The 18,130-nt window shown below is 43.5% G+C and overlaps 2 protein-coding genes across 16 annotated transcripts in view; one reads left to right on the top strand and one right to left on the bottom strand.

Annotated features, from left to right (window-relative positions):
- Window positions 1-18,130, bottom strand: part of LOC309662582 (uncharacterized protein) — a 116,786-nt gene that overhangs the window by 11,112 nt on the left and 87,544 nt on the right. For 7 of the 13 annotated variants that reach the window (XM_082465510.1, XM_082465507.1, XM_082465511.1 and 4 more), the window contains one exon: window positions 16,652-18,110. In XM_082465510.1, coding sequence (XP_082321636.1) covers window positions 17,919-18,110 — 192 coding nt within the window. In that variant the 3' untranslated portion in view covers window positions 16,652-17,918. Of the gene's footprint in view, window positions 1-11,365; window positions 11,598-14,922; window positions 15,036-16,651; window positions 18,111-18,130 lie in introns of those variants that run through there. The other 6 variants (XR_014264768.1, XR_014264769.1, XM_082465517.1 and 3 more) reach the window with 5 other exon arrangements.
- Window positions 1-18,130, top strand: part of WIPF1 (WAS/WASL interacting protein family member 1) — a 120,310-nt gene that overhangs the window by 90,013 nt on the left and 12,167 nt on the right. For all 3 annotated transcript variants that reach the window (XM_082465438.1, XM_082465439.1, XM_082465437.1), the window contains 3 exons: window positions 5,283-5,371; window positions 9,336-9,465; window positions 14,819-14,947. In XM_082465438.1, coding sequence (XP_082321564.1) covers window positions 5,321-5,371; window positions 9,336-9,465; window positions 14,819-14,947 — 310 coding nt within the window. In that variant the 5' untranslated portion in view covers window positions 5,283-5,320. The remainder of the gene's footprint in view (window positions 1-5,282; window positions 5,372-9,335; window positions 9,466-14,818; window positions 14,948-18,130) is intronic.

Below are 18,130 nucleotides of genomic sequence, written 5' to 3'. Positions count from 1 at the left end.
CCCTAATGGCCTCATTCTAACTTAGTCACTTCTTTAAAGGCCATCTCTCCAAATACAGTCACATTCTGAGGTACTAGGGCTTAGAGCGTCAACATACAAATTCAGTCCATAACGCTGTGTGTGAAAACAAAAAACCCATTTCTATCCATGTGGTTTTCCTTGTGCACATAAAATTCAGCACACAAGGTGAACATTTTAGAGAAGTCTGACTTTTCTCTCTATGATGAAAGTTATTTAAACAGTGAAATTATTCTCTAAAAGCAATTAATTCTCAAAAGTGTGTACTGTTAGAAGTTCTGTGCCTGGGGTCAGTGGGAGGGTAGGAGGGCAAGGATCAGCAAATGGGTACGGCCGTGATCCTCCAACTTCAGGGAGCCTGGTTCCCCTGCAAGAGATGATGGCCGACACTTGGGAGCCCCTGCCCTAGTCACTGCTTCCCTTCTTCTAGGGCCCCTCCCTCCTGGGTACAGAGCTGCCTTTCCTGCCGTGCGCCCATCTCCCAAGGGAAGAACCAAATGTGGGAGGCCAAGCCCTCAGGCTGCCTCATTCCCAGGGGGGCAGCCTCGCCCACACAGGACTCTGGGCAAAGCCAGGGCCTCAGCTCAGTCACCAGGCCAGGCCGTCCTCTGCCAGGTGCTCGAGCAGTACTCACACTAGCAGGGCGCGTGCTCACCTCAGGAACTACAGCTCTGGACCCGTCTGTTGATTGCTTACTCTACCCAGGCCTGCTGTACTGTTTCATTTCATCCGCCTTGTACACCCATTTGACAGATGGGAAGGGGAGGCTCAGAGAGCTTAGTCTTATCCCAGGTTATTAGCAGCAGAGCAGAGTTTCAAAATCATGTTCTCCTGACCCAGGACTCATGTTCTCACAGGGATTCTAAACTTTTTCATTCATAGGCCACGCTAGTATCTGGTAAAGCCCAAAAAAGTCAGACGGCTTCTCTGACTGCTGTTAAATGCATAAAACAAAATACAGAGGATTACCAAGGCAACTAGTTACAGTGAAATAGATACAAGATCTAGCAGCAGACATTGCCACAACTTCAAAAGAGGTCTGCAACAATTTTAATATGATGTGAGAATATGATGTGAAAATATCATGTGAAAAGCTGTTGGTGAAAAGGTTTCAGGTGTGGTTTGTGGCCTGTATTCATAATTGAAGGAAGTACTACATTGTAGTTAGAGTTCAGGGGAAATAAATATGTCCTTTTTTTCATCCAAGTTCATGAACCCCTGAATTCTGTCCACAGACCTTGTGGATGTGAAGATCCAGGCTAGGAAGGCCTGTCCGTTAGGATCTAGGCTGCTCTTGAGGCCCTACAGTCAGGCCCAGTCTTGCTTCTGACGTGGGCTCTCAACTCCAGGAGACCAGGGAAGTCCCTGCTCTCCCAAGGCCTTGGGCTCTACTCCCCTGATGAAGTCAGGAAAGCAAGCGCCCAGGCTTAAAGCTAGCCAGCCCCTCTGCCATGGGACTGGTTCTTTGCCCAGGCCTTGGGATGCCCAGGGCTGATGCTGGGAGCCGTTCCAACGACCAGCACATGGCTTGTTTGTGTGACACCTGGCTCTTCCATTCCCACGTATTTAGAGAGAACCCTGCTTTGTGCCATGTATTGGGAAGACCGGATGGAGTTCACGGTCTGGTGGTAAGACAGCCGAGAAGGGGGCCTGCTGGGGGCCCGGCGTCGGGGGGCATGAGGTTGGTCTTCTTTGACCCGTGTGCTGGGGTGGCAGGATCAGACTCTGGGGTTTCTCACAAACTTCCCTCAAGGCCCAGCCTGGACAAGTCCAGACCAGCCACTGTTCAGCGAGCAAGAAGCCAAGGGACCATGGAGGCCTCTGGAATCACCTTTCAGTGTGGAGGTGGGGGTGGGAGTAGTTTGTCTGGAGGAGAGCGAGGGATGGGGGCAGGGGGAGTAGTAGCAGTGGAGAGAAAGGAGAGCTTAGCCTGGGAAAGGTGAGAGCGCCCACCCGCAGATCCTCTCCCCGTTGTTCATCGGAGGTGGCGGGGCGGGGGGAGGCCCAGCCTCTGTGCTCCGGAGGTTTATTTATTAATGCACAGAGAGAACCATGATAGCAACGACAGAAAACTGTAAACTACTTGGATTAAAGAGGCCTCACAGGGTGGCAGTCCCCTGAGAGCGGCCCTGTTCCATCATCTGGCCCCTGAGGCGTACAGAAGTTCAATTTGATCTTTGCAACCAGAGACTGGCTTATGAGAACTAAACCCGTAAGAGGTTCGCGGTAGCTGATCAGAATCCACTTCTTCCTCAGTATTAGGATAACAGGATGGCAGGTTAGCTGGTGAGCGTAGGACCTGACGCAGTGGAGTGTTGAGGGGCTTTTCATCCACTGAGCACGCGGACGGTCTGTCCCATGGAGCCCGTCTCCCGGGCCCTCTGGGTGGACCCGGCCACCCCCTCCTTGGTTAGCCGCCTCCTCCAGCTCTGTTCAGACCATTGCGTTGGCCATAGCAGCTCTGACAGTTAGTTGGGCCTGAATCCCGTTTCAGATCCCCGTCCTTCCTCCTGGTCCTGGGACACAACCCTGAGGCTTCTGGAGGTTCAGGGGCCTCCAAACACAGGCCCCCCAGCCCTCCTTATTACACTGCCCGTGTAGCCCCACGCGGGACCGATTGGTGTCACCCAGGAAAGACCAATGTAAGGAACAGATTTTAAAAGAACCCCTGTCTGAGACAGGCTCTTATTGAAAACCAGATTCTGACCGAGTTTACGGGTGAGCTGCAGTACTAGTTAGCCCTTTACCTGCCTAAAAATGCTTATCTAAGAAGAGCAGGGACCAAAAGGACTTGATGTGAATGACTTTCACGGGTCTTTTAGCGAGTTATTAATTTCTCTGAGTCCCAGCGTCCTCCTCTGTAAAATGAGTGGAATTATGCTAGTTTGCAGTGTGGTCATAAGTATTCAAGACGACAGAAATAAAGAGCCCTTTATCATCCAATTGACTGTTAATAGATGAGAGCAGCTCTTGCTGCTCTAGAGTTTTTTAAATTTCATTTTCTAGATGGCACTCAGAATAGAACTGTCAGAAGCTCTCTTGATTCCTGTCTTCCAGTAGCTTTGACAAGTTTGGCCATGTCCTCTTAGCTTTTCCATTCCGTTTCTGTCACAGAAAGCAAGCCATCCAGCAAAACGTCTATAGAAAGTAACAGCTGACCCTTGAACGATGCGGGGGTTAGGGGCGCCGACCCTCTGCACGCAGTCAGCCCTCCGTATCCACGGGTCCTCTGCACCCGGATTCCGCATCCTCGGATTCAACTACCCATGGATAGTATAATACTATAATGTTTACTATCGAAAACAATCCACATCTGAGTGGACCCGTTGTTCAAGGGTCATCTGTATTTGTTTCAAGGTATAAGTTTTCCACATTAACTTTCAGTGGTTGAACTAAGTTAATACTTTAAATTATTTTTTCTTTTGGCCGTGCCACATGGCTTGTGGGGTCCTGGTTTCCCGACCAGGGATCGAACCTGGGCCCCCGACAGTGGAAGTGCAGAGTCCTAACCACTGGATCGCCAGGGAATTCCCTAATACTTTAGATTCTAAGAGGTTGTTTTCTGCAATTAAGAGACTATTGAAAATAGAAGATAATTCTGAGGTTTGAAATTCAGGACACATGTTCCACAGAAACAATGTTATTCAGGTGGTCAGTGTTCCAGGCTGCTCACTTGGTTTAAGGCTCTACCACCAGGCTTCTCGAGTGCACATGAATCACCCAGGGATCTTGTTAAAATGCTGGAACAAATTCAGTGCAGGCAGAGGGGCTGAGATTTGATGTTTCTAACAGCTCTGGGTGATGCCCCGCTCCAATCTGGGAGCCTTGCTGACCCAGGAGTAGCAAGCTCGGGGTGGGAGACGCTGGGATACTGAGGGGTGAGTACGTGGGTGAGGGCTGCGCCCTGGGGCTTCTGCTCAGACCCAGGGATGGGACTCCGAGGACTGGGGGAAAGGGAGACGGGGTTCATTGCTGGCACAACTCTGGGGGCACGTCCTTGCCATCGTTTCTTCAGCCCCTGATGCTTCCCAGGCTGCCCCCTTCGCCGCTGCTACCCACCAGGGCTTCCCTGCGCTGTCTCACTGCCACGGAGTCTGGCCTTCCCTTTGTCCCCAGAGCAATCAGACTCTGCAGAAAGCCTTTCTAAGGAAGCCTATTTGTAGTAAACAGCCCAGAGTCAGAGGTTTGATTCCTCCTCTCTTTTTTCCCTTTTTTTTTTTTTTAAAGTAAGGTTTTATTTATTTATTTATTTAGGCTGCATTGGGTCTTTGTTGCTGTGCACGGGCTTTCTCTAGTTGCAGCAAGCGGGGGCTACTCTTCGTTGCGGTGCACAGGCTTCTCATTGCGGTGGCTTCTCTTGTTGCAAGGCACGGGCTCTAGGCACGTGGGCTTCAGTAGTTGTGGCTCGCGGGCTCAGTAGTTGTGGCTCATGGGCTCTAGAGCACAGGCTCAGTAGTTGTGGCGCATGGGCTTACCTGCTCCGCAGTATGTGGGATCTTCCCAGACCAGGGCTCGAACCCGTGTCCCCTGCATTGGCAGGCGGATTTTTAACCACTGCGCCACCAGGGAAGTCCTTTTTCCCACTTGGATCCTGTAAGGAAATGCCAAGTAGCATAGAGGTAGGAATCCAGCCTCCTTGCCCATCTTATCTTCCCGTATCCCCATCTCCTTTCCCCGGAGGACTGTAAGAACTTTGAGGGCAAGTATAGAAATACAGATTCATCTTTGCATTCCTGGGTGCTACCCAGACCTAGACAGATGTCAGGAATCTCAGAGAAGAAAAGCAGCGGAGTGGAGAAGAAATGTCGGGAATGTCGGAGAAAAAAAGCGCGGGCATGGAGTGGGTGAGGGGCGGGAGCACGGGAGAGGACTGCGCCATGGAGATGAGTGAGGAAGAGGAGCCACTTGAACATCGGACTTGGCCAGGATACATTTCTAGCAGTTTCCTAATAACCTCCCAGCTTACTCGGGCGGCAGGCCAGGGTCCTTCCCCCGACCTGCTTTGGTGGTGGTGGGATTGAGCAGCATGAGGCACTGGATTTTGCTTCCAGTATCTCCAGGCACTTTGGCTGAGAAGCTTCCCCTGCTGACCTCCTTCCAGAATAGTACATCCTAGCCATGCCGTAAAGGAATTCCACCTCTTATAAAAGTTGGGCTTCGTGAATAGCTGCCACTTTGATGGGAAAGCGGGAAGGAAGATTAGGATGGAGTATTACTAAGAAGTCTAATACATGATGGTGCTTTGTTTCTTTTTGTTTTTACAGATTTGTCAGCCAGACTGCTGAAAGCGTAACTGTCCAGGATGCCCGTACCGCCCCCTCCAGCACCCCCGCCACCGCCCACGTTTGCTCTGGTGAGTGGTTCTCCCCATCCACGGCCCATGCACGAAGCAAGCTAAACAAACTTGAACCTGGCACACATGTATTTGTTTTCAGTGTATTCACATTCTGGCTTAGATATGAATGATACGGTAAGCTTTGCAGGTGCTGGAGTAAGCCAGAGCCTGAGATGCAGCAGATAACAATACGAAAATGTTTTGTAGTCTAAGGTCTCATGTGATGCGTAGGACACGCGTGGAATGTGGATTAGTTAGGTTTCCTCTGCCTCGTCCATCAAGGAGACACGTCCTGTTCATTTGAACACGCTGGCCCAAGACGGTTGGCAGGAGCGGTTCTGCCCAGCCTGCACTGTTTTCAGCTTGTAGCCTTTAACATCTGGGCAGGATAGTCCAGAGACCCAGTCTGTCTGTCTGAAAATGCATCCATTAAAGTGTCCTCCAGACTCACTTTCTTTTTCTCTGCCTTTCGCCATCTTTCTTCCCACTCTGTTTTTGACAAATAACCCCCATCTTCCACTCCACCACCCCCCCACACTTACTTTGCCCTTTAAATCCATCCTCGCATTTCCATGTGTACTTTCCTAAGGAATTTCTTCTCTGGGCTCATCCTGGCCCCCTGATGGACCTGTCCTCAGAAGTTAGTGCACCCTCTTCCAGGAAGCCGGCAGCCCTCCCCGCAGTGATACGGAAGGTTTCCCAGACGCGCCCCCCAGTATGTGAAGCCTTCGCTGCTAAGGAGCCTCCCAGTGATGGGCCCTTCACTTTTCACTTGGGGAAACTGGAGCTCAGAGAGGAGAAGTCTCTTGGCTAGGCTTCCATGGTACACATTTTTTATAACCCATCTAAGGCTGGAACCTAGTTGGAAGAACAGACCATTGATTAGCTCGTTGCTGTTCCAAGTGTGTCCTCCAACTCCTGGTTAAAGTCCCCAAAAACTAAGCACAGAAATTTAGAGTAAGCACTTAGAAACACTTATAGCAATCTGAGAGTGGTGTTATGTCTATTGTTTCTAAGATTGTATTTTGTGTGTCTTTTTTAAACTGATTCATTTTTCTAATAAGTCATTGTTATTTTACAAAATATTGGTCCATGATGGAATGGAAATTTTTTTCTTAAAAATTCGTCCTTCCCTTAGATAAGTTTGAAAAGCTGTGATCTGGCTAACATAGAAGGACTAGTTTATATTTCCCCAAAAGTATAGGTTTTGCACCATCACTGAGTTGTATGTGCCTTGATTTTTTTTTTTTTAATTTTAATGCTCATGTGTTTAATATGTATTCTAAAAGTTGTAACTAGCACACCCAGGGTTTAATATTGAGTTAATTTAAAAGAAAATGTTCACTGAGAAATAGTATAGTAAATAATATAGTGAATTGACTTAATGAAAAATATTAAATAATAACACAGGTAGCATGAGAAGATGACAAAAGTCACAAAAGTTGTACCAGAATGGCTGAAGTTTGGGACACCCTGGTTTATCCTATCCACTCATTTCTATCCATTATTACCTGACTAAAAGCAAGATCCTAGAGAGACAGGATATATAGAGACGAGAAAAGGGAAAGGTTGGTGGCCATCGTAGGACACCATCCAGTGGAACAGCACAGTCAAGAGATAAGTCAGCACCCAAGGAGGTCAGGTGTCAAAATAAATTTCGAGGCAGAACAGGAGGCCAGGGAGGGCTGCTGGTCCAAAACCGTGAAGAGAACCAACGTGGACACGGCACTTAACCTCTCGACGCCTCAGGTTTTTTCATCCTTATAACGAAGACAATAGGTAATTCAAAAAGCTCTTTCTAAGATGTCCAAAGCATGTTGTTAAGTTATAAAAACAAGTTTCAGAGCAATAGAGGATGATCCCATTAGCAAAAGCGAACTGTATATGCAAAGAGCCTTTCTGGAACTGACTGCCAAGGAGCTCTTAACAGGCTTGCTTCAGAGGAGGGGTGGAGGCCAGTGGGAAAAGGGCATTTTATTTATTAATTTTTTTTCAACTGAGATATAATTGACATATAACACTGTATAAGTTTAAGGTAGACAGCACATTGATTTGATACATTTATGTATTATAATTACCACCACAGTTTTAGCTAATGCCTCTATCACTTCACATAATTATCATTTCTTTTTTGTGGTGAGAACATTTAAGTTCTGGTCTCTTAACATCTTCGAAGTATATAATATAGCATTGTTAACTATAATCACTATGCTGTACATTAGATCTCCAGAACTTATTCATGTTTTAGTTGCAAGTTTGTACTCTTTAACACCTCCCCATTTCCGGGAAGGGGCATTCTAGACCCCGCGTTTATCCTTCTGTCAGGTTATAGGGAAGGCTCCGGAGTCAGGCTGCCAGGCTTTGAATCCGAGCTCCTCCTCTTACCAGCTGGGTAACCGGGTTGATGAGTTAACTTCCCTGTGCCTCAGTTTCCCTGACTCTAAAATGGAAGTCATGACTCACAGCGTTGATGAATTAGTATACATAAAATGCTAAAAACGGTGCCTGACCCATAGTAAAAGCAATATAAATGTTAGCCGTTATTATCGTGAGCAAGTACTACTTTACAATTTAATTAAGACCCTTTCAGCTTCATACACAGAGATTCTGTTTAGCCTGCTTCAGGGTTTTTCTTAGCTCTCCCTCTGCCTCTAACTATAATAAATAGCTGGGTCAGGTATCAAGCTAAACTTGCCCAGGTTTACTCCTTGTGGCCCTTGCTGGCATCTGTGAAGTCAGAGCCTTTCAGAAGTGCTGGGGCGAGCCTCAAAGGACTCTCACGGCTGCCAGAAGTACCACTGGGTTTGGGGAAGACGCCTCTCCCCGGGACCAGGCCAGACCGAGCCAGTTTCCAAGTGTGACAGACACGGGTACACGCCTACTTCCGAGTCCATTTGCTGGCCTCTTAGTGTTCCCACTCCCTAAAAGAACCCTGAAAAAACAAAATCCCAATTTCACAGTAAGAATCTTTCCCAGGAACTCTGAAATTACAGAAAATACCCAAAGGTTATTTTTTATGTTTTGGCTGCTCCTCACAGCTTGTGGGATCTTAGCTCCCCGACCAGGGATCAACCCCACACCCCTGCAGTGGAAGCACGGAGTCTTGACCACTGGACCGCCAGGGAAGTCCCCCCAGAGGTTTTAAAGCAGCACCTTTGTCAGCTGTGCAGTCTCTGTGGGCTAAGCTTTCAAAGGGATTAGGGAACTATGTTCAATATCCTGTAATAAACCATAATGGAAAAGAATTTAAAAATAAAAAAATTTTAAAAAGGGATTAAGCATCAGGAACACCTTAGGCCAGAGGAACATGAAGGGAGTTTGGGAGGTAATGGTAATGCTGTATATCTTGATTGTGGCGGTGGCTACATGATTGTATATGTTTGTCAGAATTCACAGGACTGTACACTAAAAGGGTGACTTTACTATTTGTAAATTATACCTCCAATCTGCCTTAAATTAAAAAGAAAAAACTCTCTTGTCAGTGTAACCGGAGGGAATTATTTTCTAAAATTTTGGTGGATTAAAAAAAAATACAGCTGACCCTTTTTGATAAAGACAATTTTCCTCTTGCACCAGGTTAGTTCCAAAAGACAAGAAAGAGATGTTCTTCAGAGAACATTCTAGAGGATGAAGCCTCATTGTATCCTGCAAATTCCTTTCAGACTTAAAATTCCCTACTCGTTTCTAGCCATCCACCCCTTGCTCTGTTGGTTACGGCCAGATTGTGGTCTGAATTTGCAGAGACTTTTATCAGGGAGTGACTCTTCCTGCATTAAAAATGAATGTAATTTATTGCTGCATCTGCTCCGAAATGTCTGGGTCTTAAAAAGAGTGACATCGGGTCTAAAACTTGTAGAGAATTTACAGCCTATTGCCAAGAATCTTAATAACAAGCTCCCAATACGCTAGCTGTCCCCACCGAGTGTTGTAGTACATGATTTTAATTCAAAAGATGAATACGAGTTTGCATGTTTCCTTTCAGGCCAATACAGAAAAGCCTGCCTTGAGTAAGTCAGAGCAGGCTGGGAGAAATGCTCTTCTCTCTGACATCAGCAAAGGGAAGAAACTAAAGAAGACAGTCACCAATGACAGAAGTGCACCGATATTGGACAGTAAGTGAAAAAAGTTATTTTCCATGGAGATAAATGGTTTATGACCTAACAATCAACTCTACTCTTCCCACCAAAAAAAAAAAATTTTTTTTTTTTGGTTAACAACAGCTGCAAAGCTAGCAGAATAAGGGACTGTATCACTCATTGTAGGCCATGGCTCTGGCTTGGGTTCCCTCTAATGCTGCAGGAAGCCAGTATAATAATTCTTTGTCCAAGACACACACAGCAGCAATTCTCTGAATTATTCACAACTCTTTACAGCACTTTCTGGAAATTAACCCTTTGTTCATCTTACCACAGAGCAAAAGGCAGCATGAAATATGGAAAGAGCCCTAGTCTTGGAATCAAAGGATGTAGGTTCGAGCCCTGACCATCTCCAACCCTTTGTCTTCATTTGTAAAATGGAGATAATACCTGTTCTGCTGCCCTCACAAGTTTGTTGTGAGCATCCAATGAGACAATGCTTATGAAAGTGTTTTGTTGCCTGGAATGTATAATTCAAGTGTAGTTATGATCATTAGGGGGTTGGAGAGAGAGGAAATGAGATCACAGCTTTGCTTATTGACCCATCATAAATCTGAGATACTTTCTGGAACAAGGCAGGGTATGTATAAACAAACAAGTACCCACCATACAGGGCTACTTATTAACATTTACAACAGAATGAAACATTACAGATGGCTAGATCTACCGGAAGTTAATTATCGGGCCTCAAGACTATCACCTCACACTCCTCACACGTTTCCACTGCCAGCCAGATGTGCCCAGAATTCATCCTCAACCACAGATGCCACTTGGACTCAACAGGAATTAGACTGTCCTAAACTCACCAGAGGGAGCTTTGTAGACAAGTGAATAACGATGTAGGATTTTAGCCAAGTGGAGGAATTTCTAGGAAAAGTGCCTAACGAGTAGAAGAGAAAGATCAGCATTAGGTGAGAACACTGGTGTGGGAGGAAGGTGGAAAAGAGGAAGACCAAGACAAAGGCCTTTGAGTTTTGCTCTGTTACCTGGCAAGGTGGTGCAGATGGAATGCACCACACCTCAGTGGAACTAGGGGGTCTTTGACTTTTGATGAAGTCTTACCTCTGGGTCAAAATGCCCACAAAATGGTGTGGTTATTGTATAATCAATCGCTTAGTTTTCCTGTTCTGTGTCACAAGGTTCTCCCTGGGGTTGCCCAGCCCAGTCACTTCTTTCTGGGGAGCTTTGGTCCAATAGCCATTGAATCGTGGTGCCTGGGATGGGGCCAGAGGAACTCCACAAACTGCCAACCTCTAGACCAGAGCCCAGTGGTTCTCTCCACTCTGAGAGGGAGCCTAGGCTCTGGAGAATTCCGTAGATGTTGAAGGAGAATGGACAGTCTGGGGCCTAGTCCTGAATCCACTAGTGGAAGTTCATTATATTCTTCAAGAAGATACACTTCTCTCGTTAAATGGAAAAGAGTGTTAGTTCTCCCTCCCTTCTGCTCAGTGATGTTTAAGAATGCACTTTGCTTTGTGGACACCAGATGCAACCCAATGCATGCCCTTGTTGTCCATGCACTTAACTGGACACTAACACTGTTGTTTGTTAGAAGCTCTTTGCAAGTGGCAAAGTCCATCCATGGTTTTGTATTTGTTTGCAGGTGAAACCTCCCTGGGTTCTATGTCAAAATGTTGACCATGGTTATACATGATATAACTCTTGAGGTCAGCTTTGTCCTCCAAATTAATTGTTAGCAGAGTGACCTGGAGTCAGTTAGCTATCCTCAACTAGTGTAGCTTCTCTATCGGAAAGCTGTACAACTGTTGCAAGTTAAGAACACTAGTGGACGATGTCTGATAGAACAAGTTCATTGATCTCTTTGAATGTTCAATACCAGGTAAAGGTGTCCTATGAAATGCAGTATTCCAGAATGTATCGTTCATCAACGAATAACGTTTTAATGACAAGGGCATTATTAATATTATTGGCAATAATTAAAATTAGTAAAACTTTTAAATTTTATACGGAAGCAATTTTGCATACACTTCCAGAAATTGTTATTCTAATTTGATATATCGTACTAGGCGAAGTAATTCTTGTGAGTTCAGTATCAGATTGTTTCTTCTATCAGCAGAGTTCCCAGAGTATCCCAGAAAGTTCCACACCTAGAAAAGATACAGAGCTGACACAGACTTATGATCAATCTAATCCAGAAAAAAAGAAAACACAAATGAATAAATAGAGCTCAGAAAGCAGATTAAGTAAAAGATTCAAAGCAGATTTTTTAAAATTAAGGATGCTACAATGAAGTTATATGCTAAAACATTTTGAAATCTTAAAGAATTTAACTTTTTAAGAAAAGTACAAATTTACCAAAAATCATTCATGAAGCTTCAATGAGCAAGGAAAGAGTTGAAAACTTTATCAAATTACTTTTCCTCTAAAAAGCTTTAGAGCCAGATGATTTTATCAGAAAATTATTTCAGATTTTAAGAAACAACAAATTCAAATGCTATATAAATCATTCCTAAATGTAGGAAGACATGGAAAGCTATCTGTTAGGTATAATGAGATTGGCATGATCTTAATATCAAAACATGACAAAGGCAGCATATATACAGAAAGAAAGCTGGTGTATCAGTGTCTCAGGGGACACGTGGCAATGCCTGGAGGCATTTTTAGTTATCACAACTTGGTGAGGGAGGGTTCCTACTGACACCTAGTGGGTAGAGGCCAGGGATGCTGTAAACATTCTACAGGGAACAAGATGGTCACCCACAACAAAGAATTATCTGACCCAAAATGTCCGTAGTTCCATGGCTAAGAAACCCTACTATAGACCACTTATGAGCATAGACGAGAGGATACTAACTAAAAGTCCAAAAACTCTAATTCAATAGTATATTAAAAAAATAATTCACCAAATCCAGAGTTTGTCTAATTTTTAATGTTAGAAAGTCTATATATCCATCATATCAACTAAGGAAAACCATATAATGATCTCAGTAGATCCTGGATAGGCATTTGATAAAATTCCATGCCATAAGAAAGTCTTAAAAACCCAGAGTGGAAGGATCCTTGCTAACCACGAATACTTAGAAAGAAAAAAAAGTTATTTCAAACCAACAGTCAGTATGTAACTTGGGGGCTTCCCTGGTGGTGCAGTGGTTAAGAATCCGCCTGCCAATGCAGGGGACACGAGTTCGAGCCCTGATCCAGGAAGACCCCACATGCCACCGAACAACTAAGCCCGTGCGCCACAACTACTGAGCCTGTGCTCTAGAGCCCGCAAGCTACAACTACTGAAGCCCGTGCGCCTAGAGCCTGTGCTCCGCAACAAGAGAAGCCACCCCAATGAGAAGCCTGTGCACCGCAACGAAGAGTAGCCCCCGCTCGCCACAACTAGAGAAAGCCCGCGCTCAGCAACAAAGACCCAATGCAGCCAAAAATAAACAAATAAATTTTTTAAAAAATGTAACTTTGAAACATTAGAGGCATTCTCATTAAAATCAAAATATGATTTCCTTTATTTGTAAAATACTAATAACGTTAATTTATTTTTAAGATAAACATATAAATGTATATTTATTCTTTATAATTATTTTAAAATAAATTGTCTTTAAATTAATAAAACATTAATAACTTACACTGTTATGGAAGCTCAGTCATCAAAATAATTTCTTATATAAAACAGAAATAAGATACACAACTCTTAGAAAAGAAGGCATACAACCTTTATTATTTGCAGAGCATTTGTCTACTAGAAAATCCAAGGTAAAAAATAAATTTTAATTCTGAAAATGCAGGAAAGTGATTTATTAGATATCAAATGAAATTTCCTGATGCCAATAATAACCAAATCCAAAATATAGTAGGAAAAACATTCCTTTCATAATTTCAACAAACAAAAATGTATTTGAAGTGACCCTAAAAGAACTATGGGTGACCCGTATCATGAAAATTACAAAACTTTACTGAATAAATCAGAAGACATGGGAAAATATACCACGTTTCCATAAAGTCTAAATATCATGAAAATGTCAGTTCTCCCAGATTAATTTGTAGAACTCATGTAATACTTACCAAAGACTCAACAAGGTTTTCCAGGGGTAGAACTTTAAACAGTACTTAACCTCATAAAACATATATACATACGTAAATTGTTAAGAGACAATTTTTTAAAGAGGGTATAATCATGGCTCTAATACAGATATAAAATAAACATATATCAAAGATTTTATTTAGCTCATTAATTAATGAGGGAACCAATATAATGTTATCAATTCAAAGGAGAATTCAAAGTACCACACATATGTAGGCAGGTGAGTGTTGAAATGAATTTACAGATAGGTGCAAAACGGGTCAATCAATTGCATTACACTGAACACAACCAATATGCATTTCTATGGACAAATATCATTTGCATTATCAGTTTTGTACAATTTAATAGAGTTGCAGACTAGCTCAAAGGCAATGGGAAATAACCCAGAAGGCTAGACTGGATACTTAGTAATCTTTTTCTTTCTTCTTCTTCCTTTCTTTTTTTGTTTTCTTGTTTGCCTATTTTGAAATCTTTCACAATTTTTTGGCAACAAATGCAAAATAAAACAAAATCTTTGCATCATCTCAAGTTGCAAAGAATTTTAAAAATGTTAAAGTCTACTGTTGGGTTTTATGATATTAAAAAATTGAAATCAACCTGGAAGGCCATCAAATAGGTAGATGGATAAATAAATTACAGTACATTCAGTGTTCTAAAACACAATGCAATCCTTTAAACTCATGTTTTCAAAAAATATTTAGTGACATGGGAAATGCTAACAAAGTACTGACTGAAAAAAGCAGGCTAAAAACTATGTAGTGAATTTGGTCATAAGAAAAAATATGTAAAATGAAAAAAACCAAAACCTGGCAGGGAAAAATACACCAAAACAGTGGGTATTTCAATGAAGCAAAATTATGGGATATTTTATTTTCTTCTCCTTTATTTTTACTATTTCCTTTCTTCTCACCTTTTATTGTATCTCCTCCTCCCTTAAGACTTTCTTTCTTTGAAGATACTTTTATTTACCAAATCCTATGATACACAATAGATATTAACTCATGTGGCAGCCAGCCAAGCGGGGGAAAGTCATTATCTATTACTGATTCTTCTACCACTGGGCTTGCGACTGCCCTGGAGTAGAAAGAACCCTCTGCTTTTCTGACGGGGGATAGGGTGAATCCTTAAAGTCCTACCCTTTAATGAAATTCCAGGTGTCCACCATGGGCTTAGGTTCTGCCAGCTCCCTGTTGTATCGTGATTGTTTACTTGGGTGAGGACTGGTGAAGTTCTCTGGTGGTGTCTTCATACATGTGTAAAGACTGTGTTTTCTTCCTTCTGCAGAACCTAAAGGAGCTGGTGGTGGTGGTGGAGGCGGCGGTGGAAGTTTTGGAGGGGGTGGACCACCCGGTTTGGGAGGACTGTTCCAGGCTGGGATGCCAAAGCTGAGATCCACAGCCAACAGGGAGAGTGGTAAGGAGAGTTTCCTTTTCTTAGTTACTGTAGACAAGGCTGAGTCTGGTGGTTTTGAGACTTGGCATCCCCTCTAAGGCACTGTGCCCTGTGAAACATTTTAGATTTCTTGAAATGTTAACACTGTTTTATAAGAGGGACTCAAGGGACTTCCCTGGTGGTGCAGTGGTTAAGAATCCGCCTGCCAATGCAGGGGACACGGGTTCAAGCCCTGGTCCGGGAAGATCCCACATGCCGCGGAGCAACTAAGCCCGTGTGCCACAACTACTGAGCCTGTGCTCTAGAGCCCGCGAGCCACAACTACTGAGCCCACGTGCCACAACTACTGAAGCCTGCGCGCCTACAGCCCGTGCTCCGCAACAAGAGAAGCCACTGCAATGTGAAGCCCGTGCACTGCAACAAAGAGTAGCCCCGCTCACCACAACTAGAGGAAGCCTGCACGCAGCAACGAAGACCCAACGCAGCCAAAAATAAAAGAAATAAAATAATTAAAAAAAAAAAAAGAGGGACTCTATTTAGCATCTTTTTTTTTTTTCTTCTTTTTCTTTTTAACTCAGGATCAGACAGCTCCATCGAGCTGTTAAATATTTGTCCAGTGTCCTTGGGGAAACTTGTACTTTTTTGTACTTTTCTAAAGGGTAAGCTAGAGCGGGAAGAAAAGGAAGGAGCAAATGGGACTTGCCACCCCTGGAAACTCTGCCTGGTGACCTGGCAGATTCAGCTTTCTTTGTGAGGTAGTCTGACCCACCTGTCGAGTGTAGTAAATACTTATGTCTCTTTTCAAACGCACAATGGAGCATGTCATATGGAATATAATTACATATCTCACAAAATCTAAAAAGGTGTTTTGCCTGACAGACATTTGGCATTTCAGAGCTAGTGATTCTAAGTATTCTCTGCAGGAAGCCATGGAAATGAGTCCTACAGGATTGTCTGTGAACACGATGGCAGAGGAAAAAGTTAAACCTGGTTATGCCTAAATAAAAAACCTTACAGAGTGTGTGAGGCTCTCCCCTGACTATGACAGCTCAAGAAATTTCACCATGAAACTTTATTTTTTAATGTTTACTGTGTTAGAAGAATTTTATTTCTAATTCTATGGTCTTTTAAAATGTCCCCTGGGAAAGTGTGACATTGTCACATTCATATGAAGATATAAAGTCACTGAATCCTCAGGGTTACCTGGCTATTTTAGTTTTGGATTGTCAACATCTAGAAGGAGACTCAAGAATATGAGAGCTTCTATCTTGCCAGGCCTGCATTTAAATTTGTTTATTTAAAACCCACTGAAAGGACTTGAGGCAACTGACAAATGTATACATTCAGTAGTTTAACAGTAGGTGAAGAAATTCAGGAAAAAGACAACTGGAAGTAAAACAATGAAATGGGGCTTCCCTGGTGGTGCAGTGGTTGAGAATCCGCCTGCCAATGCAGGGGACAAGGGTTCAAGCCCTGGTCTGGGAAGATCCCACATGCCGCGGAGCAACTGGGCCCGTGAGCCACAACTACTGAGCCTGCGCGTCTGGAGCCTGTGCTCCGCAACAGGAGAAGCCGCGATGGTGAGAGGCCCGCGCACCGCGATGAAGAGTGGCCCCCACTCGCCGCAACTACAGAAAGCCCTCGCACAGAAACGAAGACCCAACACAACCAAAAATAAATAAATAAATAAATAAATAAATTTATTAAAAAAAACAAAACAAAACAATGAAATGAAGATGGAATTTAAGTTAGTACACAAAATGCTATAGTATTTGCATAGTATACTATCTGCATAATGGGTCCCATCCCTGTGACGTATATGTGGATAGTAACTGCACCTTTAATCCAAACTTGGAAGGTAAAACTTATCACAAGTTGGTGACATAGAACTATACCACACAGTCAAGGAAAATATAGCTCATTTCTAGTGCTAAAGTCAAAATAAAAAATTCTCTCTAGAGTTCACATTATTCATAAATCCAGCCAAATGTCTCTCATTGTGCCTTGGATAAAATCTGAACGCCTTCTGGCCTACAAGGCTCTTTATGACCCGGCCCCTGCTGGCCACTCAGGCTACGTTTCGTAGGGTTCTCCTCCATGCTCACTGTGCCCCACGCACATAAAAGCCTTGGTTTTTTAACTTGAAGCTCATTTCCACCTCAGGGCCTTTGCACCTGCTGGCCCTCTGACTGAAGCACTTCTCTTCCTCCTCTCCATGGCGGGCCTTAGCTCAAATGTCACATCCTCAGAAGGGCCACCCCCATCTATCCTGGCCTCTCTGGGCATTCTTCATCTCATCAGCCTATTTTAGTTTCTTTTTAGTCCTTATAACTATCTGAAAATATTTATGTTTACTGGTTTTTAGTTTATCTCCCCCACAAGAACGTAAACTACAAGAGAGCCAGATCTTTTCTGTTTTGTTTACTCCTCTGCCTCTAGCATCTAGAATAATGGCTGGCGTATAGTATAGCAGGTACTCAATAAATATTTGGTACTTTAATTAGCTCATGGTTGAACTGGGTGAAGTTTTTTCAGACTAAGCATTTTTTGAGAATTAGTTTGGGTTCCAAGAGACTCTGGGGCGGTGGTTTGAGTTTTTCCATAACTTTGGTTCCTCTTTAGTTCTTCCCTTTGTTGAACCAAAGCAGTTGAATATTAATTATGTATTAATAGTAGGGTTGTTCTGTCCTGTCGGTATTAAAGTGGAAGTTGACCTAGTAGGGAAAAACGTTGTATAGTTGCCTACTTGTTTGTAGATTAAGACCATCCACTGGTGTCAACTCTTCTAATTAAACTTTGACAGTTTCTTTTTCCCTTGACAGTTTCTTATTTCAGTCATAACTCTTCCACTATATTTTTCCATCCTCTCTTAGAAATTTATCTTTAAAGGTTCTAGGCAAGCCCTCCCATACAGAAACTTATATTGGGCTAACTAATTTCTTCATCGAAGATGGCTAAATTATTTTTCAAACCTGAGAGGTACAGGGTGGGGTTACAGGGATAGTGACGGGGAGAAAAGAAAATCATTAGCAGAAATCCCATGTACCAATGCCATGCTGTTCTCACCTCTTGTAATGAATGGGGATGTCTCCAGAACTCTTACCAACTTCCTCCTGGTTCTTGTCCATCCAGAATGCCAAAAGAGCTCTCCAGAATCCCTTTGAAAGCTGATGGGTTGTGGAATCTGGGAGTAGAAGAGAAACA

Source organism: Balaenoptera physalus (assembly GCF_965194825.1).
Source record: "Balaenoptera physalus genome assembly, chromosome: 6".
Taxonomy (NCBI): domain Eukaryota; kingdom Metazoa; phylum Chordata; class Mammalia; order Artiodactyla; family Balaenopteridae; genus Balaenoptera; species Balaenoptera physalus.
The sequence above is the reverse complement of the archived record's forward strand: the minus strand, read 5'-3'. Positions and strand labels throughout refer to the sequence as shown.